This window comes from Muscardinus avellanarius (genome assembly GCF_963383645.1).
Source record: "Muscardinus avellanarius genome assembly, chromosome: 5".
In the NCBI taxonomy this organism is placed as follows: domain Eukaryota; kingdom Metazoa; phylum Chordata; class Mammalia; order Rodentia; family Gliridae; genus Muscardinus; species Muscardinus avellanarius.
In genome coordinates this window covers 139,164,746-139,180,380 of record NC_137790.1, presented here as the reverse complement: position 1 = coordinate 139,180,380, position 15,635 = coordinate 139,164,746, and the positions used below count along the sequence as shown (strand labels likewise).

The window sequence follows — 15,635 nt, the reverse complement described above, 5'->3', positions numbered from 1 at the left end:
AACAGGCATACAATGAAAAAAACTAGGAAATACTTTGTGTTTATAACATTGCCTTTGGAATGCAGCCTAGCTGAGACTGAAGTGACAGTTTTAGGAGTCAGACAGACATCAGTTCTAATGGACCATTTACCAGTGTGAACTCACATCAATTACTTATTTCCCCTTCAGGAATCTGTTTCTTTAATTGAAAGATGAGAATTATAACTGCACCTGCTACTAGAGCTGCCGCTAATATCAAGCAAGAGAACAACGGTAAAGCTGTTAGCACAAGGCATGGAGAAATAGTGAAGGTTTACTAAGTGGTAGATTTTGTTATTTGTTGTTATACACGGCGATAGAAAAACTACACAGGTAGGATGACTTGGTTTTCACTTTGGGTAATCCACTTTGGGACTTTGTTCTCTAAAATAAAAAGGCTAACCTAAAAATAAGCTCACTGTCCACCACTTGAATGAGATGGGTAAATTGATGCACAGCTTCAAAAGCTTGTGGTGCTGTTTTAGTCAGCGTCTGTTGTTTTAGTTGCTAGACCACAATACCTGACAAGCACAACTTAGCTGAAGAAAGATTTGGCTCATAGTTTTAGAGGTTCAGTCCATGGTTGGCTAACTCCAAGGCAGAAACCATGGTGGTGAGGTGCATGACAGAGAAAAATCTCTTTCAGTCATGGCAATGGGGAGCAGAGAGCATGAGGAGGGGGTCTGGGGACATATGTCATCCCCAACGCCTAACCCCTCCAGCCATGTCCCACTTCTGAACCTTACTGCATTGGGGACATGCTCTTAACACATGAGCTTTGGGGGCCACATTCCAGACCCAAACTATAGCAATTGTCTAGATTTCTTGGGAAGAACTAGAATAAAAGCCCAAGCTGCAGAATTTCACAGGGAAAAATGGTGAAAGTGAAGAAATAGGGGTGAAATTTCTCACATCAAAGGTCCCTTTTCAAAAGCCTGCCTGAAGTAGAATAAGATGGCTAATGTTGCAAATTCATGTCTGGGAGCAAATAAGTGGGTCATAGAGACTCTAGTTTTTGGATAAAAAAATGGGTCGATCCATTTTTTTTTTGTTGTTGTTCAGTTGAAGAATGAGTTCATGAAGGCGCTCAGTCCGCTTTGTTATAATATTTTCTTCAATATCTTTAATATCATATTTCATTTTGTGAAATGAACATTTCACAATTTCACAATTTCAAAAGCCCAGAAACGCTTTTGGCCAACCTGGAATTGGAAATCCTTACCTCATGCAGTTCTGAGTAATTGGACACAACTCGTGGTCCTCATTCTAAGAAGCAAGATATTCTATGGTGCATGGAAATCACTCCTGTGTGTGTGTGTGTGTGTGTGTGTGTGTGTGTGTGTGTGTGCGCGCGTGTGTGTCTTCTCTCCAACTTAAGAATAAAGAGAAATAGTTACCTTTCTAATTAGAGAGTAAGAGGGGAGAACAGGGAATTTTAACCACATCTGGAAATATTTCTTCTTCCAAGATGAAACGCACCTCCATGTCCATGATGGTGAGATTCTATTACAGGTAGAAGACTGCATCCCAGCTCTGAATTCTGAATTGTTATGACAGTCAGTGGACAGAAGATAACCTTAGATTACCGGGAAATGTTTAATAGGAACATATAAGATTGTGGAAATTAGAATAAGACTAGCTACCTCTGCTGACTATCCAATACCTTATATCTCCACAGGGTGTTGGGACCAGGAAAAACCCATATGGCTACATCAGCGATGGCGTTTCTCTAAGGGACGTCGCAGCACAGGTCAGTGACACTCAGACAGTCCTTGTAGCCTGCTGCAGCCAGTGTATTTTATACTTTTCTGTGCCCTTGCCTTATGGGAGTCATGACAATTCTAGATATTCATATTTTTTGCCTTCTCAGATTTCCAGTTGGAGATTTTTCAGGTCGTGATATGAAAATGCTGCTGGTTAAGATCTTCCTAATAATCATTTGCTGCCGTGTTTCTGTGAATCAAGATTCCGGTAAGAAAAATAAAGGAGAAATATGCTTTTCTTTCGTTTTCATTTATAGTGAAGAGATAACCAATGAGTGTGGCCCACTTAAAAGTTAGTTGCTTTGTTTTGATTTTGATAGTAGTGAGGGTCAGAGTGGGTAGGTCGACTTTATTCAACATTACCCTCTGCTTCTTAGAAAATTCTGGACCTGATTTCTGGTTCACAATAAAAAGATAGGGATACTGTCATGTCCTCTGTTTCAACCCATTTTAGGTCTCCTGGGAGGTTACATGAAAATTCTGTTGCTATTAAATCCAGGCTTGGAAAATTTGGAATGTCTCTTTCTCATTCATTTGTGCCAAAAGGTTGCCTTGGTTAAGTGTGGAGATGCCGCTCTAATTTAAACCGTGAACTTGCTTTTTGTAAAGAACATGGTTTGAATTTGTGGAGAGAGAGTTTCCTAGCTATGTACTGCCAGGCAGCAGCCTGTGTTGCTGTGGAACTAAAGTCAAAACACTGACACACATCCTGCTTCACCGTCTTTACTACCTAATAAAATAATTGGTGCTTGTGCCGGACACTTCAGGGCCAGGATCACCTACATTGGCTTTTAAGCCTCCTGGAGGATTCTGACCTTGGAAACAAGTTTTGGGAAGAGGTAAAGTAGACTTTGCCCTGTGAGCATCATCATGGGATGCTGAGTGATCGCTGCCTCCCTCCCACAGTCACCTCCTGGAACGGAGGTCCTCGTCACGTCCCAGTCACTTCCTTTCCTCACGCAGGATACAGGGGCTTCTTCATCAATAGAAAGGTCGCTGGAGGCTGCAAGTGGAGCCATCCCCAGCAGGCTCCCCTGACCAACCAGCCTCCTGCTGGAAAAGGTGTTGGTCCACCCTCATGTGTCTTCCACCGAGTTGCTTCTGCCTGAGAGGAATCTCAGAGTGGCTGGGTATTGAAAAGAGAGGATTGTTTTATCCGCTCTGCCTTGATCAGATTGTGAGAAAGAGGACGTAACCTCAGGAGGAGCTAAAGCTGGGTCCCTAGCCATGGCAGAAAAGGAAATGCCCAGGTTAGAATGTGCCTATCATTTGGACCTCCAGAATTTCAGGGTGAGGAGGTATCGTGGGTATTTTGTAGTTGAAAAAAAGCTGGAGGTTTAGCATGTATTTATTTCAGCTTTTATTTGTTTATTTGGAGGTAGAATGCCCATGGGTCCAATCCCCAGTAGAGAGAAAGGGAGGGAGGGAAGGAGAGAGAGAGAGAGAGAGAGAGAGAGAGAGAGAGAGAGAGAGAGAGGATGGAAAACTTTCAGTTTTACCATGAAACCAATTTGAAGGAGTCTGATTCTCATCAAAGCTTTTATCCTGTTGATACACATTAAGATCAAACTCTGAAAAGGAAAAACACACAAGGGGGAAATTATCCACCGGCAGTATAAAACCCGCCATCTTTCATTTCTCTAAATTCAGCTATTCCTAATCAGCTAATTCTTTGTAGAAAGTGCTGCAGGGTTTACCATCACCCAGATGATAAGTTGTACAAAGGAACCAGGTCAAGAAAGAATGATTTTTTTTCCCTCTAGAACAGGTGCCATTTTGGGCTATTGTTTTCAGTTTGTTGAGAAGGTGTTTGAAAAATTCAAGACAGAACTAAATTTCACCCCCCATACGACACATTTGAAGGTTTTTTCCCTTGTTTACATTTGTTTGTGGTCTCACAGACCCTGAGTATGCGGATGTCGTGTTCCTGGTGGACAGCTCTGATCGCCTGGGGATGAAGTCCTTCCCGTTTGTGAAAGCTTTCCTCAACAAAATCATCAGCAGCCTCCCCGTCGAGCCCAACAAATACCGCGTGGCCGTGGCGCAGTACAGCGACGCGCTCCGCAGCGAGTTCCACCTAGACACCTTCCGGAGCAGGAACCCCATGCTGAACCACCTCAAGAAGAACCTGGGGTTCGTCGGCGGCTCCCTGCGGATAGGAAACGCTCTCCGGGAGGCTCACAGGACCTACTTCTCTGCCCCTACAAACGGGAGAGGCAAGAAGCAGTTTCCCCCCATCCTGGTGGTCCTGGCTTCGGCTGAGTCCGAGGACGACGTGGAAGAGGCTTCGAAGGCCCTGCGACAAGACGGGGTGAAAGTCATCTCCGTGGGGGTGCAGAAGGCGTCCGAGGAAGACCTGAGGGCCATGGCCACGTCCAAGTTTCATTTCAACCTGCGGACGGCCAGAGACCTCAGCGCGTTCTCCCAGAACATGACGCAGATCATCAAGGACGCGACCAAGGACAGGGACGGAGCCGTCGATGACGTCCTCGTAGAAGGTGGGCGTAAGATGCTCCTGTCAGGATGATGAGAAAACACTTTTGAGAACTCAGCAGGGATTGAGCCCTGGCATTCTATGACCCCCCCACCCCCCAGTGGGCTGTACTTTCAGATGTTAAAAATCCCCGAATTCAAGGTGGTCTGAAGACTGTGTCCACTTTATTTGCTTATTTATTTGGGGTACAGGGGACTGAACCCAGGGGCATTCTACCTCCAAGCTGCCTCTGAAGCCCTTGTTGTTGTTTTTTTAAATTTTGAAACAGGATCTTGCTAAGTGGCTCTAAGTGGCTGAGGCTGGCCTTGAACCTGCGATCCTCCCATCTCAGCCTCCCAAGTACTGGGATTACAGGTGTGCGCCACCATGCCTGGCTCACCATGGCGACTTTAAGTCCAGTGACACCGCCCAGGCCTTGATGTCCCATGGTTTGCCTAACCGTGTCTCTGGTCATTCACAGATTTCTTAAAATTCGGGAGTACCCTCTCCTGCCTCTCCGTTTACCTCTGAGCTTCCTCATGTAGTTGTTCTGTGGTTTTATTTGTAGCTCATTTGAAAATTGCTCCTAAGCCAGACGTGGTGGCGCACACTTGTAATTCTAGTACTTGGGAGGCTGAGACTGGAGGATTCAGGTTCGTGGCCATCCTCAGCTACTTAGTGAGGCCTTCCACAACTTAGTAAGACCCTGTTTCAAAATAAAGAATAAAAATCAGCCTAGGAATGTAGCTTGGAAGCAGAATTCCCCTGGGTTCATCCCCAGCACCACACACACACACACACACACACACACACACACACACACACACAAGAAGTCACTCCTAAATAAATCTTTGACTCCTGATACCCCATCTGTAATCACAGAATGTTAAAGCTCAGAACAGCTGCTGGCCATTGTCCAGGCACCTCCTTCTGCAGAGAAGAACTTGGGAGTGTCCCTACCAGTGCCGGGGCCTGGCGCGGGGCCGGGCTGTCACTGAGGTCCGAGTCAGGCCAGGTGTCCCTGTCTCCCGCCAGGCAGTCTGGGCCCCCTTGCTCCCTCCCTCTGGCTCTGCTCTCAGTCGGCTTCTCCGAGTTCCCCGCAGCCAACCTGCTGCCTGGTCAGTCCTCTTGTCCTAGTCTATTAACAAGAAGGGCCGAGAGTTAATAAACATCACGGAGTGAGAGACAGGAAGAGCCAGCCAAAGCAATTTGCTCCCAAGTGGACATGTCCAAATCAGTAACATAGGAAATCCATTAGAAAATCCATTTTCCTCCTGCCCAAGTCTGTCGAGAGGACGCGATCATTGATGACAGAGACTGTTTTCCCTTCTGGGAAGCTATGAAAACAGCAGCCCTCATTCCCAGCATCTTCCCCAAAGAAAATAATCGAAGGTGCGTTTTATCCAGAATCATTGCTTAGGAATACCTGGACTATAACTGTTTAGTATAATGATGCTTAAATACGATTTTGTTGTAGTAGTTTTTGTTTTTGTTTGGTACTAGAGGTTGAGCCCAGGGGCATTCTACCTCTGATTACATCCCCAGTCCATTTTTTAAAGAGTTTTACAAGCTGGTGTGGTGGTGCACACTTGTAATTCCAGTACTTGAGAGGCTGAGACAGAAAGATCTCAGATTTACGGACAGCCTCAGCAACTTTGCGAGGCCCTCCATAACTTAGTGAGACCCTATTTCAAAATTTAAAAAATAAATAAAATAAAATAGGGCTGGGGGTATAGCTCAGAGATAGAACACCTCTGGCTTCTCTCCTAAGTAACACACACACACACACACACACACACACAGGAAAGAGAGAGAAAGAAAGAAAGAAGGAAAAAGAAACATTGTTACTAAGTTGTTGAGGGTCTTGCTAAGTTGCTGAGGCTGGCCTCGAACCTGTGATCACCCTGTCTCAGCCTCCCAAGTACTAGAATTGCACCATGCCTGGCTGCTTAAATGATTTTAATATTTAATAGCTACCATTCATAAGTAAATCTTATGTGCCAGGCCCCATGCTAAGTCTAATATCTCATTTAATGCTCATAACATCTCTGGGGTAAATCGTGTATCTCCATTTTGCCGATGAGGAGATTGAAGCTGGGAGCTTCAGAGCCAGTGTCTGAAGCCTGGTCCTTCCGGTCTTAGCTTCCTGCTCGTTTCTGGTAGCCCCTCCTCTCTTTAAGCACGTACCCGGGCTCTGGCGTGTGCTCTCCATGCCCCTGATGCTCCGCAGAGATGTCAGACGCCCAGTAAAACAGTGGCTGTCCCTTTCTTGCCCACAGTTTGCCAAGGCCCTTCTGTGGCCGACGTCGTGTTCCTGTTGGACGTGTCCATCAACGGCACCCAGGAGAACCTTGACTACCTCAAAGCATTCCTGGAAGAGAGCGTGTCTGCCCTGGACATAAGAGAGCAGTGCATGCGGGTCGCTCTGGCGGCCTACACCAACGAGACCACGGTGGTCAATACCCTGAGCACGGGCAGCAATAAGTCGGAGGTTCTGTGGTCGATACAGAGCCTCTCTCCCCAGGCCGGGCAGGCCTACACCGGGGCCGCCATCCGGAAGGTGAGGAAGGAGGTCTTCAGCGTGCAGAGAGGCAGCCGGAAGAATCAGGGGGTGCCCCAGATCGCCGTGCTAGTGACCCACCGGGCCTCGGAGGACAACGTAACCAAGGCCGCTGTGAACCTGCGGCGCGAGGGAGTGACCGTGTTCACCCTGGGCCTGGAGGCGGCCAGCAAAAGCCAGCTGGAGAAGATAGCGTCTCACCCGGCCGAGCAGTACGTGTCGGAGCTGAGCACCTTCTCAGACCTGGCCGCCCACAACCAGACCTTCCTAAAGAAGCTGCGGAACGAGATCACGCGCAAAGTCACCGTCCTGTCGGAGCGCACCGAAACCCTCAAATTCGGTAAAGCTCTGCTGAGAGAAGGCCCTTGAGACCCTTCTTTTTCTGTCTTTCAAATGTTATATAAACCAAAGGGACTGGCAGGTATGGTGCTGCGGACAGGCAGGCTGAGTCCTAATTGTTACTTTCTCTCCATAATATGAAGTCCAGTTAAGAGAGAATAAAATTTATTGGCATATCCGTCGGCATGGGGGGTGGGATTCCCCCTTTATTCCCTCTCCGTGTGGCTTTGACGCCCTGGTCACAGACACCCCCCCCCAAATCCCATTGCTTGCCGTCTCTTCTTTTCCCACCCCTCATGTCCCTCAGCTCTCTCCTTGATTCTTTACTGTGTTCGTTGCTCTTCTCGTCTCTTCTTCCCTCATCCCCAAATCCTAATTGAGAGACTCGACAGGAAGGGCGACTTGGATAGAAGACCGAGGGGTGAATCTGTTGTGCAGAACCAGCCGAGTGCCTGGGCGTGTAGGGAGAGACCCACGGGGCAGGATGTTTTCTTGCTTGCTATATACATATACATGCATATACACACATGCACCCTAGCTAAATATTTTATCCGTGTATGGATACATACATATGTATATATACATATACATGCCACAATAACTATTCAGATCACATTTACTATAAAAGTGTCTTCGGCGTTCACACATAAGGTCCCGGGTAATATCCCCACTGCAGGTAACAGATCACAGGGGATGAAGGTCAGTAATTGGTTCCAGAGTCCAAGAAAGAAGACACATGAGTGTGCATTGTCCTGTTAAGCACTTGCTCCATTTTACCGCAGACCACTTGACTTTTTACTACATGGTAATTTTTTTATTTTTTGGTGGTACTGGGGTTCCTGGAAACCCTTCTACCTCCGGGCTACACTTCCAGACCTATTTTTTATATTTTTATTTGGAAACAGGGTCTCTTAAGCCAGCGAGGCTGGATTCAAATCTGTGCGATCCTCCTGTCTCCACCTCCCAAGCGCGGGGATTACAAGCGTGCACCACCACGCCCGGCGCTACATAGTAATTTACTAAGGCAGGAAACAGACTTGTAAAAAGCAGCTTCAAGTTTTCCTGAACTTTTAAAAAATTTTTACCATATCCAGATTCATCCTGATTCACTGCAGAGAATTAGGATAAGAGCCTTAAACTTTCAGAAGCATTCATTTTGCTCAGCTGATGCTAAAATTCCCTCTTCATTTTTCTTTTATTTTTTAAGTTAGGAAAGCAAATCTCTTAAGCCCAGAAGCCATTTTCTTTTTTCGGTCTACAGGGGCTCATATTTGTTTTTCTCTCTCGCACCCATTTCTCCTCTGATTTTTGGTTCTTTGTAGCTTGTGTGGACACGGAAGAGGCGGACATCTACCTGCTCATCGACGGCTCTTGGAGCACTTCGGCCACCGACTTCCAAGAAATGAAGGCCTTCCTGGCAGAGGTGGTAGGCATGTTCACCATCGCGCCCCACAAGGTGCGGGTCGGGGCCGTTCAGTTCGCGGACACCTGGGACTTGGAATTTGAGATCGACAAGTTCTCCAACAAGCAGGACCTGGGCAAGGCCATCGAGAACATCCGGCAGATGGGCGGGAACACGAACTTGGGCGGCGCCCTGAATTTCACGCTGCAGCTCTGGCAGAAGGCAAAAATGCAGCGGGGGAGCAAGGTCCCCTGCCATCTGGTCGTTCTGACAAATGGCATGTCCACAGACGACGTCTCCGAGCCCGCGCGCAGGCTGAGAGACGAACACATCCGAGTGCACGCCATCGGGGTCAAGGAGGCCAACGAGACGCAGCTGCGCGAGGTGGCGGGGGAGGAAGAGAGGGCCTACTACGTGCACGACTTCGATGCCCTGAAAGACATAAGAAACCAGGTTGTTCAAGAAATCTGTGCCGAGGAAGGTAAGGGAGGGGACGGCGGCTTCGCCTCTGCACTCGGACACAGGTTGCCTTCCTAGACACATTTGATGCTGTTGGCTCGGAGAAACAACAGACGTTTCTAAGTCAAGGTTTACTGACTTTTGCCAGAACAAAGCTACCAACCCATTATAGAAACTGTTCTAATTAATAACCAAAGGATGACAAGATAATTGAAGGAATTCCCTTCATCCTTATTAAGTATCAATCAGTGTTCTCCCACCAATCCCTGCTAGGACAGATATGTGGTTAGGTCAGTATAATATTACGTGTGATGATTTAACATGTAGAATAGGATCACATGATTTCAAATGTGTGTGTGTGTGTGTGTGTGTGTGTGTGACTGAGGATTGAATTCTGGGGCATTCTGCCTCTGAGCTATTTTATCATTATTATTTATTTTTATGTGGTACTGGGGATGGAACCCAGGGGCATTCTACCTCCGAGATATACCCCCAGCCCTATTTTTTTACTCTCTGTTTTGAAACAGGGTCTCACTAAGTTTCAGAGATCCTCACTAAGTAGCTGAGGCTGGCTGTGAACCGTGATCTTCCTGTTTCTGCCTCCCAAATGCTGGGATTACAAGAGTGTGCCACCACGCCTGGCTTATTTATTTATATATTTATTTTATTTATTTATTTTTTGTGGTACTGGAGGTGGAACCCAGGAGCTTTTCCACCTCCAGGCTACACTCCCAGACCTATTTTGTATTTTATTTGGAAACAGGGTCCCACTAAGTTGCTGAGAGCCTCACTAAGTAGCTGAGGCTGGCTTCAAACCCGTGCGATCCTCCTGTCTCAGCCTCCCAAGAGCGGGGATGACAAGCGTGCGCCACCACGCCCGGCTTTATTTTTTATTTTGAAACAGAGTGTCACTAAGTTATGGAGGGCCTTGCTCTAAGTTTCTGAGACTGGCCTTGAACCTGCAATTCTCCTGTCTCAGCCTCCCAAGTATGGGGATCACAAGCATATGCCACCCTGCCCGGCTATGAGGTTAGATGTTAAGGAGTATTTCCGACTTATTTACATTTCACTGTCATGAAATTATAGAGCTGTGTGTGGTTCTCAACCAGGGGTCATTTTGTCCTTGTCTCGCAGGGGGACATTTGCTGACTTCTGAAGACATTTTTGTGCCAGCACTGCAGAGTTCTGCATCTGATAGGAAGAGCAGGGCTATTACTAAATGGCCTATAGTGTCCCACAGGGGACAGACCGCCCGACACAGCCAAATGGATCTGCCCAAAAAATGTCACTAGAGCTGAAGCTGAGCACCCCTGAATTATAGTCTATGGAGGCTGCGAAATAGCAAATAGCACGTCTCACCTTCACAGCCTTGGGCGCTTTAATCACCTGCTGAGAACCCTTGCCCCGCACACATTTAATGCCCAGATAGGATCAACTGTGATTTGGGTTTATCTTGTGTACTCTGTGCCTCTCACATGGGGTCGACTTGAATACACGTTCTCGTCTCTCCCCCGCAGCTTGCAGAAACATGAAAGCGGACATCATGTTTCTGGTGGACAGTTCCGGCAGCATAGGACCCGAAAACTTCGAGAAAATGAAAATATTTATGAAAAACCTGGTGAGCAAATCACAGATCGGGGCCGATCGGGTGCAAATTGGCGTCGTCCAGTTCAGCGACGTCAATAAGGAAGAGTTTCAGCTGGACAGATTCAGGACCCCCGATGACCTCTCAGACGCCATCGACCGGATGCCCCTCATTGGACAGACGACCTTGACCGGGGCGGCCCTGACCTTCGTGGCCCAGTACTTCAGCCCCGCCAAGGGCGCCCGGCCTGGCGTCAGGAAGTTCCTCCTCCTCATCACAGACGGCGAAGCCCAGGACGCGGTGAAGGGCCCGGCCGAGGCGCTCCGGCAGGAGGGCGTCATTATCTACTCCGTGGGAGTATTTGGCTCCAACGTCACGCAGCTCGAGGAGATCAGCGGGAGACCCGAGATGGTTTTTTATGTCGAGAATTTTGACATTCTGCAGCGCATTGAAGATGAACTTGTTTTGGGAATCTGCAGCCCCCGTGAAGGTAGGTGCGGGCAAAGCCCTGAGGGGCTCTCCATAGATGTATGCGTCAGTCGTTATGTCTTGAGTTCAGTGGAGTCCTGATTGCACGCTGTGGGCTTTCTGTTTAGCTGACATGCTTACGCTGGTGGCTTGGTGGCTCTGACCCGTTGAGTTAAATCAACAATACAGGAATGACTTTGGTTCAGTGGACTCATTCCTGCTCTAAACAGACAGCCCGTCAAGAGTCCTTCTTTTGAGAACAGTGGTATCGCCCAGGTCTTAGCGGGGTCCAGCATCTCGTGGGGGTGACTTGAGGAGGAGGTGCTTTCGGGCGGGGAGGAAGGAGGGCAGGACGGATGTAGCGGGAGCTGAGCGAGGAGGCCATGCCATCTGCAGTTCAGTTCCGCCTGATCCCACCGAGCCTCAGAGCCCGAGTCACGCCACAGAGTTGGTCCTGCCTTAAGCAGACAGTGGAGGGGCGGCGCCTCCCCTTAGGCCTGGCATCTGTCGTGTGGGGGGTTTCTTTAGTTTTGCGTTTTCTAGAGGCTAATCACTGACCAATCTGAGATGTTTGTGAAAACATTTGGATCTATTTTTTTAATTTTTAATGTGTGTGTGTATGTGTGTATGTGGTATTGAGGATTGAACCCAGGGACATTCTACCTCCGAGCTACACCCCCAGCCCTAGTTTTCATTCTTTATCTTGAAACAGGGTCTTACTGAGTTGCAAAGAGCTTCACTATAAGCTGAGGCTGTCTGCGAACCGCGATCCTCCTGTCTCAGTCTCCCGAATGCTGGGATGACAAGCGTGCTCCCCCACGCCCGGCTCTAAAGACTTCTTAACGCATTGCAGTGACACATCATACCGAGTTTCGGTGTGATAAAACACACGCACACAGCTCTTGGGGTCCTGCGCACCCCAGCACGCCTCATTCCTCCCTCTCACACGAGTCAGTGAGATTGGTAGTGACGCCGCCACATAGCCCTAGTACTATGTGAACTGCTTTGTGCTTTAATCCTCTCTCTTTCCCTCCCTAACTCCCTCTCCCGCTCCCCTTCCACGACTCTCCGGGTCGCTCCCCACAGTATTTAAAGACACTTATGCTTTCTACTTTCTGTCTAGCTTCCTCATAGGTGAGAAAACAGAGCCCTGGGCTCACACTCTGACATGTAGTGCACAGTCTAACGAAGGACCCGAGGACGGGGACGTCCGCAGCGGGATCCTCAGAGGGCGGTGGCCTGGGCCCCGCTCCCTCCCAGGACGCCCGGTGGAGTGGAATCCATCGGGCCTATGGCCCAGGGCGCAGCTCAGCGGTGGACCACGGGCACGCGTGACGCCCTGGGTTCAAAGTTCAGAGGATATGGGGGGCGTGAAAAGTCTCTTTGAAGGCACGGGTCTTTTTTTGTTGTTGCTGTTGTTTTGTACAGGAGATTGAACCAAGGGGGGTTCTACCCCCAAACAATACCCCTAGCCTCTTTTCTTTCTTTTTTCCTTTCTTTCTTTCTTTCTTTCTTTCTTTCTCTTTCTTTTTCTTCCTTTATTTATTTGTTTGTTTATTTATTTATTTTAAACAGAGTCTCACTGAGTATATAAAGATTACACTAAGTTGCTGCGGCTGTCCTTGAACTTGCAATCCTCCTGTTTCAGCCTGCCAAGTACTAGGATTACAGGAATGCACCAGCACTCCTGGCTCCTTTTTGACTTTCTTGAAAGATCTATTCTCATTACAGGGCTTCAATATAAAAATGAGCCCATTTCTCTCGTGGCCCTACTTGGACGTCCCAGCATGACAGTCTTCCTGACTTTTTAAACCTGAAGTTGATGCCCTGGAGAAGTCGAGCAGGGAAGACCCAGGCAAAAGTTCATGAGAATCATTCCAATGCCTGGGAGCCTGAGACAGGAGGATCGCAGGTTCGAGGCCAGCCAGAGCAACTTAGTGAGGCCCTCAAATACTGAGTTAGACCCTGCTTAAAAATCAACCAATCGAACTGGGAGTGGTGGCGCACGCTTGTCATGCCAGCATTCGGGAGGCTGAGACAGGAAGATCGTGGTTTGCGGCCAGCCTCAGCTACTTAGTGAGGCCCTCTGCAACTCAGTGAGACTGTTTCAAAATAAAGAATAAAATATAAGGTTGAGGGTGTATCTTGGAGGTAGAATGCCCCTGGGTTCCATCCCTAGTACCGCAAAAATAAATAAATAAATAAATAAATAATAAAAATCAACCCATCATGTTAATGGGGCATGTGTTCCTTCATTGTATTTGGGTCTTTTGTATTACCCGCTTGATATCAAATTATATGAGCCTTTAAAAATAAATCAACCAATCAATAAATAAATTCACGAGAAGCAAGTTCCCCTTAAAGGAACGCACCCATTCTGAGTTCTAGGCTCTAACTTATCTTCTGTGGAGAAGTCGTATCTTAAGACGGTGAGTCACTCAGTCCTAATGTGGGAGGTTCTCTTCATGGGCTTTAGAAAGGAAGGATCCAGATATGAACCATCCATTCCTGAGAAGTGGAATTCTGAGGAAGGGGCTCCCCGGCCACCCCCTCCGGGCTGTTCTGCTTTTCTTCCCCTGTGAACCAGTTGCTGGCGGCATGTAAGGCTTCTGGGAACCCGAGGGCCGCTGTGCTTAGCCATGACTGCAGACCTTGTGCCCCGAGCCATAAGCTGCATTCCTGGGGAGATCTGACTGCACTAGCGACGGCCCCTCCGTGCCTCTGGCTCCGGCTGGCTGTGAGCTTGGCTCGGGCCTCCGGTTGCTCAGTGTTGGAGCCCTGCCAAGAGCACATATTTGTTCTGGGTGGATCTACCGGGGAATAAAAACCAGGTGTGCCCACTTTTCTACAAATCAGACCCTGATCATTAGTATAGTCCTGTAGTGGGAGTTGAACAGAACTGTTACTCGAATAAAGAATATTGCTTTCCTTCTTTAAAACTCCATTAAAGGAGGACTTGGGGTGCATGCCTGTAATCCCAGTACTAGAGGGGCTGAGACAGGAGGATCGCAGGTTTTAGACCAACCCTGGCAATTGAGCCGGGCCCGCAGCAACCTAGCAAGACCCTGTTTCAAAATAAAAATAATAAAATAGGGCTGGGTGTATAAACTCAGAGGTAGAATGATGCCCCTGAGGAGGCTGAGACAGGAGGATCGCAGATTCAAGGCCAAGCTCAGTAATTTAGCAAGACTCTCAGTAACTTAGTGAGATCCTGTTTCAAATAAATAAATAAATAGATAAATAAATAAATTTATTAATAGGGCTTGAGGTGTAGTTCAGAGTAGAAAGCCCTGGGTCCAATCTCCAGTACAAAACAAAAAGAAAGAAAAAAAGAAAGAAAGAGAAAAAGTCAAAAAGGGATAAAATGTAAGCTCACTAGCCAACCATCATAACTGCAGATCCATGAGAAATAGCGTTGCCAAGTTAATTTTTATTTAGTCATTTCCCCAAGGCTTAAAAATAAAAATCTCAAGATCCCTACGACTAAATAAAAAAGAGAGAAGCAAATTCATATAAAGGAAAACACATGTTGAAGGAACCATTTATATGCTTCCTTTTACACAGAATTTTTTATTTTCTTCTCTTTTTCAGTCCAAAGGTTCTTGAAAGCTATTCCCAATAACCTTCTGATCTCCTCTCCGTCCCCCTCACCCCCGTAGTGGGCTGCATTTCCTATCTGCCTTCGTTTTAAAAGCGTCCTTGAGTATCTAGACGATACGGAGTACAGATGTACACGTGTGTCTCTGCTACCCAGGGAATCGCCATCCTGAGTTTGCGGCTGGACCCCACAGAGGAACCTGCAGCCGCGAAAGAGAGCTGGAGGGGCCTCTCCCGTGTTGCCCACGTCTAAAGCCATGGGGTTTTCTCTCTGTTCCTGCCCTAGAATGCAAGAGGATTGAAGTCTTGGATGTGGTGTTTGTGATCGACAGCTCGGGCAGCATCGACCACGACGAATACAGTGTCATGAAGGACTTCATGACCGGCTTGGTGAAAAAGGCCGATGTTGGCATGAACCAGGTCCGCTTCGGAGCGCTGAAGTACGCGGACGACCCGGAGGTGCTCTTTTACCTGGGTGACCTGGGTACGAAACTGGAGGTGATCTCCGTGCTCCAGAACGACCAGCCCATGGGGGGTAACACTTACACGGCCGAAGCCCTGGCCTTCGCGGACCACATGTTCACGGAAGCTCGGGGCAGCCGGCTGCACAAGGGCGTCCCCCAAGTCCTCATCGTCATCACCGACGGGGAGTCCCATGACGCGGAGAAGCTTAACGCCACGGCCAAGGCCTTGAGGGACAAGGGCATTCTCGTGCTGGCCGTGGGGATTGCGGGCGCCAACCCGGTGGAGCTGTTAGCCATGGCGGGCTCCACAGATAAGTACTATTTCGTGGAGACTTTTGGAGGCCTGAAGGGAATCTTTTCCGACGTCTCAGCCAGTGTCTGTAACTCTTCAAAAGTAGGTAAGTCTGCCCGTTATGTTTTCTCTCGTGATTAGCATCGGGGCAAATGAGACAGGTTTTAAAGCAAGAGCCCTTGGGGACAGGCTGCCCAGATTGGAGAGGGGGAGAC

General features: G+C 48.1%; 1 protein-coding gene across 1 annotated transcript in view; it reads left to right on the top strand.

The window, feature by feature from the left end:
* Positions 1 to 1,919: 1,919 nt before the first annotated feature.
* COL6A6 (collagen type VI alpha 6 chain) overlaps positions 1,920 to 15,635 on the top strand; it is a gene marked incomplete at both ends in the record, with an annotated part of 83,982 nt that continues 70,266 nt past the window's right edge. The window contains 6 exons of the mRNA XM_080696623.1: positions 1,920 to 1,989; positions 3,683 to 4,279; positions 6,534 to 7,154; positions 8,476 to 9,036; positions 10,532 to 11,089; positions 14,951 to 15,526. Coding sequence (XP_080552749.1) covers positions 1,920 to 1,989; positions 3,683 to 4,279; positions 6,534 to 7,154; positions 8,476 to 9,036; positions 10,532 to 11,089; positions 14,951 to 15,526 — 2,983 coding nt within the window. The remainder of the gene's footprint in view (positions 1,990 to 3,682; positions 4,280 to 6,533; positions 7,155 to 8,475; positions 9,037 to 10,531; positions 11,090 to 14,950; positions 15,527 to 15,635) is intronic.